The sequence below is a fragment of the Lagopus muta genome, chromosome 10 (assembly GCF_023343835.1).
Source record: "Lagopus muta isolate bLagMut1 chromosome 10, bLagMut1 primary, whole genome shotgun sequence".
NCBI lineage: Eukaryota > Metazoa > Chordata > Aves > Galliformes > Phasianidae > Lagopus > Lagopus muta.
The window spans coordinates 15,365,009-15,385,777 of NC_064442.1; the positions used below are offsets into that span (position 1 = coordinate 15,365,009).

General features: G+C 38.5%; 1 protein-coding gene across 7 annotated transcripts in view; it reads right to left on the reverse strand.

The window, feature by feature from the left end:
• Positions 1–20,769, reverse strand: part of RORA (RAR related orphan receptor A) — a 384,562-nt gene that overhangs the window by 15,714 nt on the left and 348,079 nt on the right. For 6 of the 7 annotated variants that reach the window (XM_048955841.1, XM_048955840.1, XM_048955843.1 and 3 more), the window contains 3 exons: positions 10,232–10,317; positions 1,797–1,938; positions 60–455 (listed from right to left, as the gene is read on the reverse strand). In XM_048955841.1, the coding sequence (XP_048811798.1) occupies positions 60–455; positions 1,797–1,938; positions 10,232–10,317 (624 nt within the window). The remainder of the gene's footprint in view (positions 1–59; positions 456–1,796; positions 1,939–10,231; positions 10,318–20,769) is intronic. The other variant, XM_048955847.1, reaches the window with a different exon arrangement.

The window sequence follows — 20,769 nt, forward strand, 5'->3', positions numbered from 1 at the left end:
AGTTTAATCCAAGGGGTACTATCAAGACAATTACAATGGAAGTTTTTCTCTCTCATTACCTAATTCTGCCATGGACACAGTTGGAGAGGTCTCCCCATTTGTAAAAGAACAATAAGGGAAGAAGCCCGATGCTGGTGTGTAGTCACATATTGGTTCTGGTTTGATTCCATTAATATCAAGACCCGACTGATCTGGAGAAGGTTGTATGTCTAAGTAGAAGCTGCTAACTGCAGAGTCTGCTTTGCTACCTTCAGGGGTATGCCCATCAATGTAATTACTGAGGTCGTCGTGTAGCTCTGTTAACCCATTGGTGGTGATATTGTACGTTGGTGTTAGTGGTTCTGCCTCTCCTGGCTGCTGCTGATGATCTCGCTGCTGCTGCTGCATTCGATGTTTCTGCACCTCCGCATACAGGCTGTCCCTCTGCTTTTTTGACATTCGACCAAACTTCACAGCTGAAATGCAAAAACAAAACGTTTCATTTCTATTACTCCAGTAGTGAATTTTGTTTGTCTTTGGTCTTTAATACTACACTGAAGGGCAGAATATAAAATGTAAATCAGCAAAACGGGTAGACCTAAGAATCATTGCTGTCAATTACAGGTAACATAGCAGCATCACGTACTCTTTCCATGTACTTAGCATGCTACTGAAGACGACCGTTTGAAGTTACTATTTTAGCTTAATTCATTAGCTTTCCACTTCTGTGCCTAAAAGATTTTCTTTTATATCCACTGTATTGACTGTGCATATCTTGTGCATTCAAATCCCACCTAGGAAAGAGGAGAGATGAACTGTTCAATTACTACCAGCTGCATATTCATAATTTCTAAGAGTTCCTAAGAATGCATTACATGATTTCTGGGACCAGTGTCAGCTGTTAAAGCCTCATAGTTTAAGAAGATGGCTTGCACTTTATATTATTTTACAGAAAAGCAAATATACTCCAGGAACTAGTCATTACTAGTACTAGTCAGTACCGTTTCAGGTTTTTAGTTTCATGCCCAATAAAAAAATAAGACCATGTAATTTAAGAAGTAAATGTAACCTGAAAACTTATCTCCTTCTTCAGGCCTCAGGTATGCATACAACATGCAACACTGCTGTCAAATACAGGCAAGAACACTTGAATTCAACCTTCAAATTGGGTAAGTGATGGCAACTTCATTACATCTTTGGAGGAGGTGTACTGATATCAGCTGCAAATCCAGTTCTAATAAGAGTTCTATACGCTTCCATTTTACTGATAGGTGGATTTTGTCATTACACTAGGCATAACTTTGAGCTCAATATTAATAGCACTGGAACACACTTTCTTCAGAAATCTATCATTGACAAAAAAGAAAACCACAGCATGGGCTTGAAAAAACACTTATTTTCTCTTTGTATTTTTTCCATTATTCATTTTATACACATTTAACTTCTGTGTAAACTGTTAAACAGTTCCGGTCCCTATCAATATAGCGATGTTACTTGCAGCTACAGGATGTCACAAATTGGAAGGAATACAGAGAGGAAGTATTAACATCAGAATAGAAACTGCATCTTCCAGTGACCAAAGACAAAGCACTCAGCTGTGAACTACAACAGAGGAGCAGAAAACCAACCAACAGGAACTTCATACGTCCCCTGATTTATATGTATTTATCTAAATATTCAACACAAAAACCACTCTGATCTCAACAATCAACTTGATGCACAGTAACTTTTAAATCCTTTGTTATTTCAGGTGAATACACAGTATACTCAGTATTGTTTTACTTTTTGCATTTAAACTGGGATTTAGCAGAGCTTACCATCTCGAGACATCCCCACAGCAAGGCATTTCTGTAATCGACAGTGTTGGCAGCGGTTTCTACTGGTTCGGTCAATCAAACAGTTCTTCTGACGAGGACAGGAGTACGTAGCATTGCTTTGCTGACTCCTTCTGAAAAAGCCCTGTGATTGCATTGCAAAGTACAAGTCAAGAAGCTGTTAACTAATGGAGCGAATAAAAACTCTGAGAGGTAGCATACCTAACTGGAAATGAAGTTCAAGTGCACTATAGTCACTAAAGGAAGTTAAGAGGTTTTTTTTTCCCCTGGAAACAAACAAAAACCAGTAAAGAGTAGGAAACAATAAAATGATGTTATGGCATATAAAGGAATTGCACATTTCTTCACTGATTTTTACAGATTCTACGTAATGTACGGCACACTGATTATTTCCAAACGAGATAATTATAAACCTAGGTTTCCTTATCATTTCTTGGTCAGCGTGGATATCTAAAACAAGAAGGATTCAACAGCTAGTTAGTTCAACCTGATACACTTTTCTGCTCTTGGAGATGACAGTAGCAGGCTCTGATGTTCAGTCTCACCAGTGTATGCACGAGCTGAAAAATACACATGATACTGAACAGTTCCCTCTATAAAGAATAATATATATATATTTTTAATAGTTCAATGCTGACAACTGAGTTTTCATTCAACTCAGGGCAGGGTTTAGATTTGTAAGAGGATAAGGGGGAAGCTGAAACAAGTTCTATGTACTTGTTTTCCTTTTGAGTCAACTAGAATGGAAAACCCTTCCCCAAAGAAAAATTAACGCTGGAAGGCTGAGCAGTAGATACAACTTAGTTCTCTCCACCAGAATGTGCTCATTATTAATCACTATGCCAGCTGCTTGTTTTGAAGTTTATTTCATCTTTTTGCCACAGACTGCCCAAACATAAGCTGGTGTGTGTAATACCTACTTCACAAGGATTCTGGGAAGGTGTAGTCATTCTAAAGAGGCATCTGAGATCAGTGAGCACGGTGTTTTAGTTTTATGTTGCCACATAATGGATTAATTAACACTGCTGCAAAGAAAATACCTCCTCAGAAAGGCTGGGCACCCTTTAATTAAAGTTGGACTTTTACCAATCTTCTGTTTATTTAAAGACCGTACTCTGGAGTCCCTCAGCACATGCACACTCTGTCCAGACACTTGGTGAAATAAACAAGAAGGACTTCTGCATGACAAGTAAGAGACTACCTAGCAAATTTCCTGCAGACAGGAGAATGACAAAATGCTGAGTTAAAGCCATATGCTCCATATTTTGAGGAGGGAAAAAAATCTTCATCGGTTAAGCTTTAATGGTCAAAGGTGAAGTATAAAAAAAGGTCTTGGTTTCTATCTGATCTTCAACTACTGTTTGTCAGTAGAGAGGTGGTAAGTCACTTAGACTGAGAGCAGTGCACATACTGAGCTCTCAGTGCATTTCTTAAAGAAAACCTAAAATACCAAGGAAATTTCTAGGTATCATTCCAACATGATTGATCCCTCTGGAGGAACCAGGTCTTAGATAAGTAGACAGCTTAATTTCCAGTTCTGTTCACATCTTTTGTGGAGCCTGTCACTCCAGTGCATGCAAGGACAATGCAATTCACTGGAAAAACAGGATTAAGTATCAGCATGAGCAATGATTTACTGATCAAGGTTCTGCATCTCTGCATTATCAGTCCCTTACGATACTCAGTTCTCTCAACACTTCACCAGTTGCCCTGAATGACGTGCTCATTGATGAATGACTGTATTACATCGTCTGCCACCGCTGAGATCCTGTAAGCCAGCTTTATCAATATCTAAGCTGAAACTGGCCCAATAACCTCAACTATCCTTCCATTTTCTTTTTACTGGGACCCGTACTGTGTCTGTATTGCCAATTAGGCCTATTTCTCTCTATTAAGAATATTCCTGTCAAACAGGATTATTTTTAGTATCATAATGGAGAAAATACTGAGCTTTTTGCTTCTTCCAGCTTTTCCCTAGGGACATAGCTGCTCAATACATTTTAGTGTACAATGTATCAGCGAAGTTACAGCTCCAAGCTGAGTTTTCAGTAGAGCAGAGCTGCCTGAAACTGGGGCCTTTAAAAGCTCTTCAATTTCACAAATCAGAGATGGAGGTAAGTGCTTTTAAAGACAAACCATGCAGTATTAGTGGGCATGCTGAAAACATCAGTACTACCTAAAGCAGAAAAAGCTTGCCTCAAATCTCAGAAGTGAATCTGAACTCTTCTAGAGCTCAGAAATATTTTGAGATTTGGGATGGCAGTAACAATAAGGTTAAACTTCATTCAAATGAAGGCTTTTAATCACAAAAAAATTTCGATGTTGTTGACATTTACCTGTGATTTTTCTAACCTTTTGGTGGTCCTTGGTATCTCACATCATTCTGAAAATGCGTGGCGAAGCCCCTTCTTACAGGTGCCTTTGGTGAGTAAATACAGTTTCCCTACTAGTTGCTTTTTTTTCTTCTATTAGGTGAAGGAGAGACACTGTACTGTGTTGTTGTGCTATTTTTTCCCCTTTGCCAGAGGCACAGAGCTAGCTGTAATTTTTCCATCAGGAAGGAGGAGGTGTATGCATGTGTGGTACACGTGCATACATTCAATCATTATGCAAACCAGCCAGAGCCACATACTCGTAATTGCATGCATGTTCAGAACAACCATCATTTGACATTCATCCAATTGCATAATGGGCCACAGGCAGATTGGACCCCTCTTGATCAAACAGACCAACAAAACTGTTCCTGCACTAAAAGATGTCACCATGTTACACTGCTCTCTGACTGATGGCATGGCCTGAGCCAAGGTCCCTGGTATCAGTGTGTTTGTGAGTGTGTGGAGCCCTGCCGCCTTCTGATGTCAGGATGAAGAGGCAGCTGATTTTGATGAGGCGTCATTGAGCTTTGCCCATCTCCCTTTTTATGTTGCTGTATTAACACAGTGCCAGAAGAAGTGAAGAGCAGATTACAAGCCATCTCTACATTTCAGACTCCTATTTATATACAAAACAATATATGGTTTTTCATATGCTGCCAAAAAATCAAGTTTGGAAAAAAAGGGCGCAAGAACTTTTCATCTGCAAGTCAGTTTGAATAACAACTTGTTAAAAAAGAACTTTGAAATGTAAATAGCAGTTCTCACAGTCTATTAATAGTTCCAGTCGCTTTACTGTTCAATGGCTCTGTACTACAGACGTCTGTGTCTAAGCTTCCTGCTTCCAAGGGGAAAAATCCTGTTGTGATTCTCTGATGTCACAAATTTCACCACACAGACTCCCTCTCCAGTGCAGCATGGGTTGAAATGCTGATCTCATGTTTGGTCTTTTGACAAATTTTCATTTAATGAATTGATTCCTACAGTTCATTAAAATACCCACTTCCATTTCTGTATACACATATGTCTTAATTAGCTGCTCATTGGCTGTTTAATTACAAGAAAACAGCTGACAGCTGCCTTGCTGCATCCTAATGGCAGACGTTTTGGAATGACTGTAAGCAAGCCTGTGACAAAAAAGACTTATTCATAATCCCATGATTTATGGCTAATACTTAAAGTCTTCCACGTATCATTAAGTTTTGCAATATTCTGAGCAATTAACAATTAGTTGGGAGGGTTCGTTTTTCTATAGCAAACTACATCCAATTTTCTTCAAAGAAGCATCAGAAAAATATACTTTTGAATGTAAGAAATGTAAATACTCAGAGTGGATTTTAACCCTTTTATGACAACAAACGTGGTTTTAGTTACAGGGGAAAAGAATACTGTGAAAATATTTTAAAATGAACTGTTAATAAAGTATTTGCTAATCAAGTTATAGCACCACTGAAAACAGACAAAAACATTCAGTTTTACCTACATAATAAATCCAGGAAATAGGTTTTGTTTACCAGGTTATAAAAGGCTTACAAGCCCTTTTTGTAACATAGCTGATGAATTTTCTGAGACTTTTTATTTGAAACTGGTTAGGCAAAAAACTTAAAAATTTCAACAGCATGAATTAGAGGTGCATGTTTACAACACCACTGTGACACTCTGCGTTCAGTAACGAAAAATCAACTACACAAAGTGGATGTCTCACTGGAAAAAGAAATGCAAGATGGGAAATGATACCAAGTACTGTTTTCTGAAGTAACAAATAGGGATGATCCTTGTATTTGCCATGAACACCATTGCTTGATGTCTAAAAAGATACAGGAGACAGAAGCTAGGAGTTACAAATCTTTGAAAGTAACAGAGATGCTCAGCAGTGTCCTGCATGGATGGTTTTGAGATCAATTGCAGGCATTTAAGGAGAGGTGTCATACTAATACAATTGGGGGTCATTTGAGCATGAACTGTCGCCGTTGACAGAAAAATCAAGTAAACTGCATCTGCAATTTGAAGACAGTTCACTGACAAAATATTTGTTTCAAAGTAAACGCTCTGCTGTGCCCTTTTGAAACATTCAAGTGTTTGCTGACATCAATTTCTCCTTGTAGCGTCAAAGATGCTGTTGATATCTCTCTTAAAAAAACTGAACTAATTTGTAAGAAAGATGCATTTACTGATCTGTACAACTGTTTCAGTTCTGTCTAATTCTTCACAACATGCCAAACAATATCTACTGCCAGGGGGCGAGGGAGCAGAAAGGAGGCACTATGCACAGTTAATGGCCAGAGGCCAGAACTTAAATAAATAAATCAATTAATCTGATAACAGGTCAATAGGCCAATATGAAGCAGAAAACACTGAACAGAACCTTTAGTGTGATAAATGAGCATGGCTGTATACAGACCAGTTTCTTCTCTCACCATAGTGCCTAACACAGAGCAAATGAGTTCCTCCAACAGCTGAACAAGTGCTCCATACAGATTTTAGTTTTTTCAGTAGTGCTACTACAGTACTTCTACTTTCAATATTAAATATGGGAATAAACTGTTATTTCTGAGTTATGCAACAGGGAGGAATTCTTCATCTGTGTTTCTAAGTTAGGTATTAAACGACTCCTCTTCATCTCCGTTGTGTGACATATATTGGATATCAGCAATGGTCAGATAGGAAAGTCTTTCAAAATTGTCTTTATTTAGCGTAAGCTCTCCACAGGAGCCCTCCTAGCTCAAGTATAAAACAGAGCTTGGCTACCAACTTCATTTTTCAGTTAGGGGAGAAAAAGGGGTGGCGATATTATTATTATTATTTTTTATGCAGATTCAAATCAGACAAATAGACTGATTGGTTAGGAGTACTCAGTGACTTTTGTGTAAAACATAGCCAATAACATCATAGAAACAGCCAGTAATCTCATAGCAAGCTAGGACATTAAAACTTCCAAAAAACACTAATTAACTTCAATAAATGTCTTCAACTCTTGTGTATGAAATGAAACATAGCAAGAAAAACTGGTTTGAAAACTTTGTTATATAAAATGGAAGGGCTAAAATATTGCAGGACAATAAATGGGATCAGCAGAAATCACTTTAACCTGAGCTTTTCTGTGATTCCATACATGACACAGATTAAGTTTGCAAAGTACATCTTTGCAACTAAAGCTTTATATTTTAAATAAATTATGTTGCTGATAGTTATTAGTATTTAAACAGTAGTATTTAAGTTAAGTTTGCTATTAACAAACATTAACATTCACACTGAAAGGGAATGAAAAACAGTAAGGGAGCTGAAAAAATCCCACCTTGCTGCTGCTTTGCTGCCTGTAGGTCATCCCTGACAGGCCTGGCTTGAGAGGGCAGCAGCACAGCTGTTCCCTTGTGATGATTAAGGCCCTGATCCTGCAATCTGATGCACGCAGATAGGTTTGTACATCTGTGCAGAACCTCACTGACTTCTCTGGGTCTGTCCACGGAGGAAGAAGTTGACTCCAGCAATCAGTGTAGGGCTGGGAACTAGCTCTTCATAACAAAGTAGTTTTTATGAAAGAAGGTTTAACATAACATGAAAAGCAATTGTAAGCATGCTCAAACCTGCAGCAATCCACAGAAAACCTGGGAAATGCATTTCAGGGGGAAAAAAACAACACAAAAAACCAACAACAAAAACAAAAAAACTCCAGACCAATAAACACCTGGCTCATTTGGCAGAAGCCACGTTATGCCAACTTTTTCACCAGCCAAAATAGTTCTGTTGGGTGAGACTTTGTTGACATTACTGTGGAATTGCTTAGCACAAACAAAATCCATCTGCTACACTAGGGTATTTTAAATGCTTCTGACCACTATCTTGTAAACTCTTCCTGTCACTTGTCCCTACTAGAGCTCCCTTATCTTTCACTACTTCCAGGATCTGGCAGTAAAGAATAGTGAGCTTCAGATTTATTTGCCTTCTAGAAGGGAAATAAATAAGTTTATATCCATTGGCTTTGAAATGCTGCTTGAAATTGTATGGCTATTCTGCTACTGCAAGAGGAGAAAATGCCTAACTTCATTCTGGCTTTTTTATTCACGCATACACCACTTTCAAAGTTCAAATAGGTTCCAGTGTGCTTCATTTCAGCTGAGCAGACTTGCTTGTTTGTCCCCCCTTCTGCCCCTTCACACCAGCTGATCATTCTGGAGCAAACGGCGGGCTGCACAGACCTCCAGAGAGCTCAATTGATATGGAGTTTGAAGGAATACTGTTTGTTCTAATATGTAAGGAATTCCATATGCATTTCTCACTTACCAGCTAGCATCTCTTGTTCTGGCTGTTGGGAGGCACAAAAAAGACTCTTCTTCTAATAACTCATGTTTGCATTATTCCTGGGAAACCAGTCACTCAGATGGAGAAATTCTCAGTAGATATTTCTCTCACAGCTGCAGTGCTAAGCTCTTACCATTTACACGCTAACTAATGTGACTGTGAATATGGTTTGTGCTGCTGCTGTTTGTGGTCATCCTGCTGCTTTTGTTGGGGGCTTTTCTCACGTACAGGGCTTAAGAGAAGGCAATGCCAAAGACATGCATTAAGATGAAGCAGAAGGTAATATAGAGCAGACTGTTCCTGTTCTGCAACAAGCCATGTTGAGAAAGCCCTGTTTTCTGTACAGACGAGCGTTAGCATTATGCTAACCTCAGTCTGTTGACAGTGATGCTCATCAGGGATCTTGAGGCAGTCTTTCAGGTATACTGGTCCAGACCATTTAAAGATTAAAGGGTCTTGAACACTGAATGTAACGTCATAGTCTTCTATTCATACAGCTCAACTGCCCCTGTAAATGTCTGGCGCTTTGCAAAGTTGATGTGTGATAAACGATGATGAACTAACTGCAAGAAACTTTATTATCAAATGCACTTTTAGTGGATTTCCTAAATTGTTCCATAGCAACAGCTGTCAAAAAGGCATGATGTGCAGTCCTGCATCATTTTAACACTCTGGGGAGTTTTTCTTCCTTTTTACCAATACTTCCATGAGACCGAGAGAATGTGAGAACGAAAACATTAAAATCTTCCATAAAAAAAAAAAAGAAATTGCTACATAGATTAAAGATAATATCAAGCATGTCAGGAGAGCACACTAAAACCTAACAAAAATATAATTTCTGAAATGTAGATTATTAGTAGAAAACCTATCAGCATGGGACTCCTACACATACTTGCATTAAGAAAGCAGCAAGCTACAGCACAGCTGTACAAACTGTCATTCCCAAGCTAGTGCTGTAACTCTGTACTAGTAACAGAAAGCAATGATTGGCTTCACAGCACTCTGGACTAATGCAAGCACTGTCTGATACAGTTCTTAGTTGTGAGGGACAAACTAAGCAAAACATACGTGCTTCTAATGTAATCCTTTTTCACTACAGCTTCTAAAGGTACAAATCCAGAAAAAAAAAATAATCTTAAACCTTAACATAACAGTGAGCTACGCTGCAAGAAATAAGCACTGCTCACAGTGCTTTGAACATATATGTTTAACACCTGTAGCAAGTGGAATTTGCACAACAGCATCTTCCATGCAAAACAGAATAGATTTTTAACTGTAGCAGGCTGCAGAAGAAAACCAAGAAGTCAGAGAGCTCTCAGCATAGCTATTTCAACACAGATACGCAGCAATTTACAAAGCAAAAAATGGAGAGGGAGAATCAAGAAAACCACAACTCCCTCTCGAGGGCATCTGCAGAACAGATTATTTGAGATATGCTAGAACTGGTTCATCTTTTTATGCTACTTAAGCTTTTCCTGCTTCTTCATAGAGAGACAGTTTAGAGCACATGCAGCAAAACTGCATGATTTTTTAAGCCTGTCTCTGGGGAGAAGGTGTGTCACAAAAATGCCTCTTAATAACCCAAATGAAAACAGTACTTCAGACTCACCAATTGATTTCATATTCTTTGAAATGAAATCTACTGATTCAATTTCCAAGTAACAGTTGCTCTTTAAAAAAGGAAGGAAAATAATCACTATTCAAAGGCCAAGCACTCTTTCAAAACTTATTTTTTTAGATCCTTACCTTGCAGCCTTCACATGTAATGACACCATAATGGATTCCTGATGATTTGTCTCCACAGATCTTGCATGGAATAATTTCAATTTGAGCTGCAACAGAAGCACACAACCAGTTAATTACATTTTCTTTTAAACACCTTATAAAAGCATTCCCTGATCAGCATTTGTACAGTGAAAACTAATAACCTGCTAAACATTATACTGCATTAACTATTCATTGCTGAACTCCAAGGGTCCCCTAGAGCTTTGGACTAAATTATGGCTGCTCATTATATAATAGCTTTTGGGTTATTAAAATGGGTCATTTGAGAAGGTGTTTAAGAACCCACAAGAAGGCTGGAATCAGCATTTCAAAGCCAAAAAGAGTTGGAGAGTTCACATTTTGGCCAAAGAGCTGGGAAGACACTGGAGTGGTTTCTTCCAGTCTTGACTCTGGCTGTAGCAGGTAACTTTCAAGTTTGTCCTTCCTGAAAATGAAAGTAACTTCTTTACCAGAGAAGACTTGATCATGCCATCCAGCTCACATGACTGGCCAACACAAAAGTGAAGCACCACGGTAAATAGTAACTGTAATTTACACAAGAATTCCAAAATTCAAATAGCTACACTGAATAATCAGTATGCATTTGTATATTAGCTCCCACAGAGCAAATGGGGGCAAAAACACAGCAATACTCTATTCAAAACACAGGAAACAAATGAAATGACTTCGTCTTGAAAACGCCATAGAAAGACACGATAGGAAAGCTCTGATTTTTATTTTTTCCAGATTTCATATACATATGTAGCATATGTGATATGCTACATAATGCAGCATATGTAATTCGGTTTACTGTGTGATAAAACTCTTTGTATGTATGTCTAAATCACAACTCCTCAGGAATATCTCTTCAGCTGCTTGTTCAGCACATCACTGAAGTCATTTTGCAAGCCGAGTATCTTTTATATAGCATCATACCAAGGCATTAGTTTATAATACCAAAGACCAACAGTCAACATTTTACCTATGCTTGCATGTGCTCTCACAAGCATACAGAGCGTACATACCACGTAGATAACAGAATCCTAAGAATGCACTTCCTGTCTTGCAACTGTGTTGGGTTGGGCTATATTAATTTTCCTGAACCAGATTACACTGAAAAGGAATACAAACACAACTCTAGCTATGTTTCTTGCTGTGTGATTTATTAAACATCAGAAGTGCAGTTAATCTCCTGCGAGGAACTGAAATCCATTCTCAAGATGCTTGATTGCCTGAGAGAGCCTTTATTTCATCCAGTTTATGGTTATCCAGACTGTGACAACACATAAAATCACATCTAAGATAATGCATTAGCTTAGCCTTGCTGTACTCTCAACAAGGCATTCAAAAAGTCATGTCCACTCTTTGAAACACTGTATTTTACATGCCATTAAATCCCTAACCAACTGCTTGTTGTTAACAAGAATCATCTTATTATAACAAGAATAATCTCCTAGTACTTCTCTGTGCTTCACTTCACTGCAGCACAACACCATAGCTCCAGGTCAGGCCAAATCAGTAGACTGCACAGCACTGACTGTGCTAAAACACTACTTCAGAATATTCTCCAGACTGCATCAAATGCAGCGAACAGATCACCTAAGTAGAAGAAACCCATTTGTTCCTAAGAACCTAATAGCATCTGAAATGCTCTGCTGAGGAAAGCAGTACCCAACAGCCAAGGGACTACGGTGTTGTTTGCCTGGTATTTTCATATCAGCAGCTTTCAAAATATTTTTGTAGTACAAGACCCCACTCCACTCACGTCTGCTTCCGTCATAAAGATTTTTGCATTCTTGACATTGAATCCCACACCCTCCTTGCAGCGACAAAACAAAAGGCTGAGATTAAAATGTCTGTTTAGGATACTTAAGTAAAGAAATACTTCTGCCTTGCAGTCCTCCAAAAAGTGTTTTCATTTCACCTTGCTCTCAGCTAACACATTAAATAACATGAAGCAGGAAGTGAAATAATAAGAGGGTGAAAAAAAAAGTGTAAGTTATTTTATTAATTTGTTCCATGCATTAATTATTAGTAGTGCATCATATGTTTACAAACAGATCTTATGAGCAGAAAGGGGAGTATAACTCCTCTTCCCTCACTTAACATCACATTACCAAATAGAGTAACAGACTGAAATTCACTGAAGTTCAAAATTTGTGCAATGTAAAGTTCAGATTCAAAGAGAAATCCCATGAGTAGGCTCTGGAATAGATCTGTTGATTCCCAGTTATGCTTATTCAATCTCTGTTTTTCTACTCTGCTACAGGAAATCACTGGCCTTCTCCAACTCCACTGACAGCGCAGTAGTGATAAAGCTCACCTGGACAGCTACATGGTAATATATTTGTTCACAATTCGCTTTTATATACATAATTACTGCCTTATTATGAGGAGGTATGATATAATTGGATCTTGTTTATCTACAGTCTCCAGCATATTAGCTAAATCACCCATGAAGCCTGTCTATGCAATCTCCGTCTCTTAAGCAACAGGAGATTTGCAGAGCATTTCTGAAGGAATGTAACATGCCTTCAAAGTCATGGCCTAAAGCTAGCTCACTAATAGTCTAAAAGGTGCAATAATTAGTCCCAAATGCATTTGCCAGGGTGTGTTATTGTTGGAAGAGAATCTACACAGATTCACAGTTTCCATCTCTGTCAGTATGTGCTGACCACCGGCCATATGAGCAGCAACACAAAATCCAGAATCATTTTAGAATTCCAAATTTCCTAGAGCTTACTGCACCTTCAAGGTACTCGCTTTCAAGAGCACACAGCATTTACAACTACAACTTAATGTTTCACTTTGAGGTACGGAACAGTGGGATGAAATTCAGAAGCATAAATTACTTGGGACTGCCACAACCAATTGTATTACAAATTAATGCATGGAAAGACATCAGATCAATTACTGCTCTACGTGGCTGCCTTTGCAAATCAGCTCATTGAAATGGAATCTCTGTCACAAGTTCATACACTTTCCATATAGCATGAAAGGACTTAGATACTTTAAACTTACTAAATGCAAATTGCCTCTGCCAAGATTATGCATTTTTCTTATAAGGGTGAAAATATTTTCCCCACTTATAACTTTGACATGCAAATATGTACTTGCTAAAACCTTGTTCTTATGCAAACAAGGCAGGTGGGAAATATTTTTACATGTCAAGAATATGTTCCAACTTGGTTTCTCACATTCCCTGAGTTACTTAGAGCTTCCTGCCGAGTTCAAATTAATTGTACCTGTTCTGTGCTTACATATATTTATACAGTATGTTTTCCAAGATTGTATAAAACACTGTAATTCATGTTTTAGACTAGAATTAGCCTAAATTACAGTTTACAGTTTCTGTCTCCAGAGGTGGTGCTCAGGCTGTTTCTGGTTCATGCATGACCAAATTATTTCTTAAATATCAAATGCAGAAAAAAATAAACTCTTGTGGTTGCTTAGAAACCGCTAAGATACCCAGGTGACAGATGTCATTTGTATTTCTAGATTAAAGGCCGGAGAATCTTTCACACCCTGAAATAACAGTGCTCCACAATACTCCCAGTGATGTCCTCTGCCAAAGGCAGTAATGAATAGGAAGAAAGGACCAAACAAGAGCAGCAAATACTTAAAAAACTTAAGCACAAAGATCAACCTCAAGCACTGAACAAATTGCTAGAGAAACAGCTTATGAGGAAAACAAGTAGCCAGTAAGGCCAAAGGCAGTTGAGTATCAGAGGTAGTAATTGCTATGAACTCATGTCAAACACCAGGCAAACTAGTCTTACAGTGAAAGGAATCTACATCCATTGAGACCTCTCTATGTATGTGATTTTAATATCATGGACATGTCCCGCAGCCTCCAAGAAATATACCCCCCTTCTGCTGTAGTACTGTTTGCCTGCATTTTACAACAGGAAAACTGAATGCAGACTCTTTGGTCTGGTCATTATCGGACAAAACAGTAACGTGAGCCCAAGCACTGCAAGGGAAAAAATGTTTTGTCCACTGAACTATTCTTCTTCCTTCATCTATTGTGTCTTTACCTGGCAATTTTCTTAAGTAGCTCTGGTATGCTTAAATTACATGATTATCTCCACCTAATTCCTAGTGACCATGCCTACCAGACAACCAGAGGGAGAACTAAACAACATCTTTTGTTGACGTCTGTAACAGAAGAATTTCCCTTATTCCTTCCTACTCCAGGCTTCACTTCTTTCCCTTCCCTGGGCTTGCCTGCCATTTTCAGTCTATCCCCAGCCAACCCTTCCAGACTGCCTCTCCCTTTTTACTAACTATCACATCATGAAATGCTGCTTTGTTGTTTCTCTGGTTTGAGCAATAGCAGGAAAACGAATTCTGCATTGATAAGGAAATGTTCTGTATGAGTTCATCGTAACAGTTCCTTCCTTTCTGACTACTTGGGCAGACTTCAGTCAGGACAGGGCACTGTACAGCCAGGTAAAGCAAGGAGCATCCTTCTCCCCAGTTCTGACATTTAAGTAGAAACACAGAGCCTCAACACAGGAAAACATATTATCAGTTCACTCGGAGGAAAACACTTTTCAGACGCCTAATTAAGGTGTCTGAACGGTATGTTTGTTTCTGGTGAAATATCTGTCTAGGAATTTATATATATATATATATATAAATATATATATAAAATTCCTCCTCATGTTTTCCCAGTGTTATTTTAAAACTGTAAGTTCACACAGATCATGTTATATTTTCCACTTTGGAACAAGTATGAAACCTCAGGTTTGATTTCTTGGGAAAGACTTTTCAGTGCAAGCAAAAATTGGTCCCATTCTTTCATGTCAGGTGAGACTCACCTAGCTGACCTGAGCTATCTAGAAGGTCAGGTAATTAGCTCACGTCATTGTGTTGGCTGCTGCTAGAGTCATGAGGAAAGGAGAAGGAAAAAGAATGGGAGGAAGCAAGATAGAGAAAGCGAGAGAAGGGGCGTGATTCATCTCACACAGGAGAAGCGAAATGAACCCCTAAGTGGAGATGCCTCCTCTTCAATCACCAGAAGTAATTTACTGATAACTAAATTACAAGCCTAACTTTTAGAATGTGAAAGTTAGGTGCATTCTACTGCCTCTTTCTAATTCTGCTTCTGTTTTCTGAGTTAAAAACTGGAAGGAAAATTGATGTAGGCGGTGCTCCTTTTCCCATCTGCAGTACCTACAGGGCCAATCACCTCTGTGCACTGACACTATTCAGGTAGGAGCACCCCCCCTTCCAGCTCTCCAGATACAGTATGAAGAAATTCCAGGTGTATACCCTCTTTTATCACTCAGTTAAGACTGAAGCTTCTTCTCGTTAGTCTGTCAGACTGGACTTGAATTCTTAAAAGCTACATGTTTGGGCACTGAGCGTCCCTCTCAGATGGTGAAAGCCCCATGATTGGAATTGCTGGCTGAACTGAACACTCTGCTCAAGGCTAGATGTGGCATGCAGTCAGGACAGGAGTTGGGATCTCCTGAGTCTTGAGGTACTGCTTGAGTAGTTATCCCTTCTTTTGCTTCAAGAAAATTTAAATTGCCTTTCCTGAATGTGGCTTACACATCTCTCGCTTCAGAGGGCATGCAGAACTTTGCAGCTAATTCAGAAGGGCTTTGAACAAAATATGATACATACACAAATTGGGCTAACTTGCTTCTAAAGAGATGCAGTCTGTGCCAGACGACATTGCTAGTGCTGTTTGTAAGTATATTGATTAAATTAGGAGGCATACATATTCACTGACACATTCATACATATTCATTGACTCAAACAAGGGTACTGCATGTAATGTGGTATTTAAAGCAACATAATATCTGATCACAAACTGAATTAACAAGGAATGATTTTACTATATAATATTCTAATCTTCCTGCATTTTCAGCTTCATTACCTAAATAATTTGCTCTGTCATGTACCCTAAGTAATTTGAGCTGGCTGCAAATTACTTGCCTCTGAACACCTGCAGCTTACAAACACTGCAGTTCCACTAAACTAAAAGCTAGTGGCAGCACAGCTCTGCCCATTCCATTAATACGTTATGCTAAGTGACCATCTGTCCACTCATATATATTAAAATATTTAAAGCCTGTGTACTTCTAAGGCTGACATCTGGTTGGTAGATGTCTGAGGCACTTTTAGAACACTGTTTTGATCAATAGCTGATGGAGACAAGCTCTATTTCTTCTTTTTTTTTTCTGTCTGTTCCTTGCATGAAAGGTCTGTTTATTCTATGTGTAATCCTCCATGTAATGGCATTCTGGCCATGAGCAGGACTGCTGGATATTGTGGTGGTGTAGCTAGTAATAAGTCATTCCTGTGCAGAAATTAAAAAACCTGCTATCCTAGCAATCTGTGTCTCATGGTTGGATTTTCTAGTGTCTAGTAAGGTTAAAATCACAGCAGCTTTCTCAGCTGTACAGCTTCTCTCGGGGGAGCATTACTAGGCTATCTTTCTTCGATTGTCACACAACTTGCAGGAGCACCTCTTTGGGATTGCCAATTCTCTCCAGCTTACCAGAGGTTCAAAATTGTTTTGGAAATGAGGAAGACCGGGGTGATGGGCAGAAAACTAGACAAACACAACAACCTCTCAAAGCCTCGTTTCCTTAGGAAATCACGCTAATAATAAAACGAAATAAACAGAGGGGTTATACTGGTATGAATCCTTTGAAGTCCGTGGGTGTGATGGGTGGAGCAGAAACAAAGATGGCCAAAGTACTAATTAAAAGTAAAGTATGAGCAACACCTCAAACACACAAGGCAGAAATGCTGCAATGCCAAGGCTAGATCTTTGGGCCTGAACACAGCTGGATCCCCACTTAGTAGGCCAATTGACAGAGTGCAGCACTCCATAATGCTAAAAACATTCTGCTTCAAAAAGTATTAAATGAGATGCATGATAAATAGCATGGAACAACAACATGAGTCCCTTGGGACTTGTAAGACTAACTTTTAGGAATAAATCTAAATTCTTGCAACCTTTGTTACTGATCTGGACACGTCAAAGAGAACAGTGCAGTAAGAGCTCATGTTCTTATGCTAGGATCATTTACACTTTTGCTTATTGTTCTACTTCAAACTTGGAAATTTTACTTGAACATTTTAAATGGAAGAACCTCAGCTTGCTATTACGTTAAGCATGGGCTTCAGCAAAGACACCTGAACACATAATGACAGGAGGTTCTATGGAAAATAGTTCAGAATCTCTAATAAGCACAGCTATTCCTGTGAAGTTGTTGTGGTGAGATCTCTGCATTATTAATGTTATATTAAAAAGAAAAACTCTTGAGAAAAACTTTAATAGACCATCAAAATATTCTTAACCTCCATAATGAACAATTAAAACAAAAGGAAGTTCCCAACACAAAATTTAAGACTCCTGTAACTATGCAGAAGGACAAACATGCTAAAAACTTCTTAGAGGAAATCAGAGAGAGAATGCCTGCTCCCTCTCATTCGTGTGTGCAACTTAAGATGTTTTTTATTTTCTTCCTGTACTGTGTTATAATCTTCTCTCTCTCTCCACAGTCTTGACTTTATCCATCCAGAAATACTGCCATCCTTTTTTGACCCCAAAATGCAACTTGTTATCTCAACATTTCTATCACCAAGCAACTGAAAGATCTATTTTTCTCCTTCTGTTTTTGATGAAAAAAGACTAGCAATCTGATTTGCAGACATGATTTGAAAACTAGATCATTTGATTTCCCTTGTTGAAGAAATGACAGGTAGAGATAATTCTAGCTTGGGACTATGAGCACATCATGAAACCATACCACAGAGCAGGATATAATGGCAAAGCAGTGAATGACCCACTGTGGCTTAAAAACATCAGGACTGCCCCATCTGGACATGTTGTGTTGTCCAGGAACATGGAACACCAGTTTTTTGGAAAGCCTCTCGTTACTTCACGGGATCTACAACTAAAAGCTTGGTTTGTGAAATCAAACAGGTTCTGAAAGCTCCATTTTTGTTACTACTTTCATGAGCTTACGAAAGAATCATGCTGAAATACAACCAGGAGTTGAACACAGCAGCAGATTATATAATAATGATATAAACTCTTTTGATGATAAGATAAAACTAAGAAAAACCTAAGCACCAACTCTGAATACAACTTGTGCCTTTTTACAAGAGTCAATCTTTAGACCTCACACAAGTAACAAGACTTAGTATCCAAAATTAATGGGAAAGAACAAGAATGGAGAAAGAACAGAATAGAGTTTCTGTGCAACATTCTATGCATTTCAAACCAAAGCATTTTAAGACTGGTTTGATTATTTCAGTGTGGTCAGAAATGGTTTCCACATTCAATAAAACACCATTATTTCCCTCAATATTTTGGCTTTTCACTTTCTTTCTTGGTGCTCAGTCGCTTATGAGTACACAACTATTTTATTCCCCTGTCCTCTGGCTGAAAATTAACACTAGATGTACTGGCTACAACGAAGACGGCTTGGAGCATGATTAATTTAAAGACTAGGCTAAATATACTCCTTGTTAAATAAAGCAATGCAGTACAGCAGGTTTTCGCAGCAGAAGAAAACACACTGACACTGCAATCATGTGATTCTCTTTAATGAAATGTAATATATTTTATTCAGTGCCCTGGACTGCTTGTCAAGAAATAGATACTATAATCTTCACACTAGTGCTGATTTGCTGTGTGAATGGGGACACCAGTGCTTGTCTCATTTTCTCTATCTACGTAATCAGGATAATCGTTCTTTATCTCCATACAGCTATCTTAGGGGCCTGGTGTGCACTGCCAAGTATTGCATCCTGGTCTTAAGATCCAAGAAACCAGTCAAAGAAGCTAAGTCAAAGAAACTAACCAAGAAACTAGCCCTCCAAACAAACACTGTTCTTCAAATACCTGCAATGTTTTGCACTGCTTAGGTAAACGCTGCCACAACACTACAGGAATAGTACTGACAGTTGTCTGAATATTCTTATTTTTTAAAAAACTTCTGAAAACAAAGCTTACAGTTTGAATCGAACAGCAAGAAAAGGCTCCTCTGGACAAAATTACACAAAATACACACAATTTAGCAGCAACAAAGGTGTGAGCTATTACCAGAATAACTGGCAGCACTGGCTGCTTTTTCTGTTCTGATTTGCTGCTGCGTTTATTCAGTAAGCAGCAAGCAAATGTTTATGTCAGACCACACTGTATGTGTTTTTTATAGGATTCTCACCTATGGTAGCATCTTAATATTTGTTGTGCTGTACAGAAACAAAGAAGAAATTACCAACTGCCTGCTAATTTTAGGCAAGTCAGCTGAACACAGCTGTGTGCCAGCACAATGGCCTTTCCCTGCATTATTTTTCCTGGGTTCCAAAACAGTCTGAAATTATCAATACTTTGAATGCAGTCATTTCAGTCCCTATTGAAAGGCATATAGTTATACTGCCTGACAAATTATGAGATTTAATTAGTTGCTAGCTAAATTGCACTAATATTTACTAAGGAAAGATCTTTTACTAGCTTTTCAGAACAATGGTAAGGGGGGGGAGGAAAGGGGTGGCATTTCACTTCACTTGCAACACAGTGTCAAAATTACTAACAATTTCAATTAACACGATGACAGGCTCCTGAAATGTTAAAGAAACATTAGGTCAATGAGGCTCAATCTGACTGTAGGCCATGCTGCATTTTCATTCTTAACACATATGCACACAGCTCTCAGATCAGTCAATAATTCCTGAATGCTGCTACGAGGTCCCAGGCAGGTTGTCACTGGTCAGCATCAGCCCTACCTGTTCTCCATCCCAGTGCCTCAAATTCCTGTTACACTTACTATTCAACCAAGCCATACTGCAGTTCAACAGTTATTGACCCAGAGAGAGCAATGGTCAGTTTGGAAAATGGAATATGGAAAGCATCTAGAAGGTAGAACAAGATATTCCCTTCCCAATAAAGTAAGTATCCCTTTAAACAAAGAGTTGTCATGATTCACAACTGTCATGCCATTTTGCGAGGCTGCAAAAATTTTATTAAGGGTTTGGCCTCTGCATAAATTGCAGGATGTATCATTGCATGCGTATGGAGAAATAGCATTTTGTATCATTAAGTTAAAACCAAACAAATGTGGCTGGTAAAGAAGCCACTTCCTTGCAAAGGAGATGTACTTTGATGAAAAAAACACTCAAAAGCTGAATGTACTTCTAGAAGAAAAAGTAGCAGGAAAAAAACATTTCACCCAAACTAGAAAAGCTCCATCATTCTGAAGAGACTGCATTTGCATTTTTAAGATTTTTTATTTTCTTTTTGGCTATACACAAATTTGATGTCATTAAAAAGGCTTCCTTTGATGCTGTATGCCAAGTGGAATCATTAGTTTCTCACAAAGGTGTGCTCTAAATGTCTGGTTTAAATTTTCATTTTCTGATGATTCATCTGAGAGACGAACAATAACAACCAAAACCAACTTCAGAACTCCGAACAGTAAAAAGCCTTCTAGCTGCATGTGCTCATTTTTAACTCCCTCCAAAACCTCCTGTCTGGTTTCAGATAGCAG